Source organism: Herpailurus yagouaroundi, unplaced genomic scaffold, assembly GCF_014898765.1.
Source record: "Herpailurus yagouaroundi ecotype Mexico unplaced genomic scaffold, PumYag 67916, whole genome shotgun sequence".
Taxonomy (NCBI): domain Eukaryota; kingdom Metazoa; phylum Chordata; class Mammalia; order Carnivora; family Felidae; genus Herpailurus; species Herpailurus yagouaroundi.
The window spans coordinates 3,813-5,863 of NW_024420706.1; the positions used below are offsets into that span (position 1 = coordinate 3,813).

At 41.8% G+C, this 2,051-nt stretch overlaps 1 protein-coding gene across 1 annotated transcript; it reads right to left on the reverse strand.

The window, feature by feature from the left end:
* Positions 1-367: 367 nt before the first annotated feature.
* Positions 368-1,321, reverse strand: LOC121026256 (olfactory receptor 52R1-like). Its single transcript, XM_040469119.1, has one exon. The coding sequence runs from the start codon at positions 1,310-1,312 to the stop codon at positions 368-370; it is 945 nt and encodes a 314-aa protein (XP_040325053.1). The 5' UTR covers positions 1,313-1,321.
* Positions 1,322-2,051: the final 730 nt, after the last annotated feature.

Below are 2,051 nucleotides of genomic sequence, written 5' to 3' on the forward strand. Positions count from 1 at the left end.
TCTTATTGCCCTGTAGTACTCCATTGTGTATATAAACCACAATTTCTTTATCCATTCATCAGTTGATGGACAGGAAATGGCATTCTTTTAAAATCTTCACTAATTTGGTAGGTTGACATATTTTTCACTGTTTTCTTTTGATGATGAACATTGGTCAACTAAGCATTTGTGGTTAATCACATCTCTCAGAGAGCTCTTGTTGTGGGCATCCTGAAAATTGGTCCTACTCTGGAGGGTTACTAAACTCTGGGCCTTTTGTTCACAGAGATGACTTTGTGCTGATATGTGATGGCATGACAAATTATCTGCATTTGTGTTCCTAGATCAGTGAGGTGATTGGGTTGGTTGTTATACTATGACTTTTGGCTCAGGGATCTTTTCCACAACAACCTTGAATAACCCTGTCCTTTATCTGCTTGGTTCTAACTCCATAGATGATGGGGTTGAGCATAGGAGGTACCAGGAGATAGAGATTAGCAAACATGATATGTACTGCTCCGGGCACATGATGTCCAAAGCGGTGGGTGAGGAACGTAAAGAGCGCTGGGATATAAAAAGCCAAGATGACACAGATATGGGATGCACATGTGCCAAAAGCCTTGAGCTGGGCTTGACCAGAAGGCAACCCCAGAACAGTTCTCAAAATCATCACATAGGATACACTGATGACAATCATATCAAAGCCAACCACAGAGAAGGCCCCAAAGAGCCCATATGCACGATTTACTCTAGTATCTGCACACACCAGCTTTAGCACAGCCATGTGCTCACAGTATGGCTGGGGAATGATCTGGTTGGGGCAGAAGGGCATCCTGGAGACCATAATGCAGAAGGGGCTCACCAACAGCAGTGCTCTCATCATCACAGCTGCTCCCAATTTACCCACGACAGCTGGGGTCAGGACACTTGAGTGATGGAGTGGGAAGCAGATGGCCACATAACGGTCCAAGGCCATAGCCATGAGTACCCCAGACTCCACAGAGGAAAAGGCATGGATGAAGAACACCTGGATGAGGCAGGCATGGTATTCAGTCTCATGAGCATGAAACCAGAGGATAGCCAGCATTTTAGGTTGGGTGGAAGACGAGAGGACCAGGTCAGTGATAGCCAGCATGGCTAGAAAGAGGTACATGGGCTCATGCAGAGTGTGGTCAATTCGGACTATATGGAGGACAGTGGTATTGCCAATTATAGCCACAACATACATGGCACAGAGAGGAAAGGCAATCCAAAATTGGGAATTCTCGAGTCCTGGGATCCCAAGTAGGATGAAGTATGCAGGATGTGAAGAGCTGTTCCCTAAAGCCAGCATCACAGGATGGTTAAATTGTTCTCCCCTGAGAAGATAATGTATGATTATAATCAATAAATTAGTATTATTTTTAATCTTTCATAGGGCCACTGAATGATAGGACCATTGAGTTTAATGGTAAAATGGGATAATTTCAATTGTTTTAATAAATACATTTTTTCAACATAATGTGATGCTACTCTCTTCTTCATTCATGTTTATGTCATTCAAAATGGGGTCAGAACATGCTAGCTGCAAGTGTAATTTCTGTATAAGAATCAGTATTTTCCATGAAAGTCAAACCTGCTAAGGGAAAAGTATCTTAACAAATAATGTCACTGATAGTAATTTTTGCTCTTCTATTCTTTAGAATATTTTATTTGTTTAACCTCTCCCATAGGTTCTTTTCACCCTCTGTTTAAACCACCTAGGCAACTTTTCAGGATAGGAAACCAATTTGGAAGACACTTTTTCTTAATGGCTCATAGCATTGTATATAGTGATGATGAGTTACCTTTGATTTAGGAGTTACCAGGAGTATTTGGGGTGGAGGATGACTGACTGACAGATTGTACACCTGCATTTAAACCTGTTGTCCACAGTGGATGTCTCCTCATAGATTAGGGGCCAGCAAATGTTTTCTGTAAAAGGTCACATCACACATATTTTAGACTTTGTGGACCATATAGTTTTGTTGCAACTAGTCAGCTTAGCCACTGTAGCATGAATGCAACCATAGTCAGTATAGAAATGTGTGAAT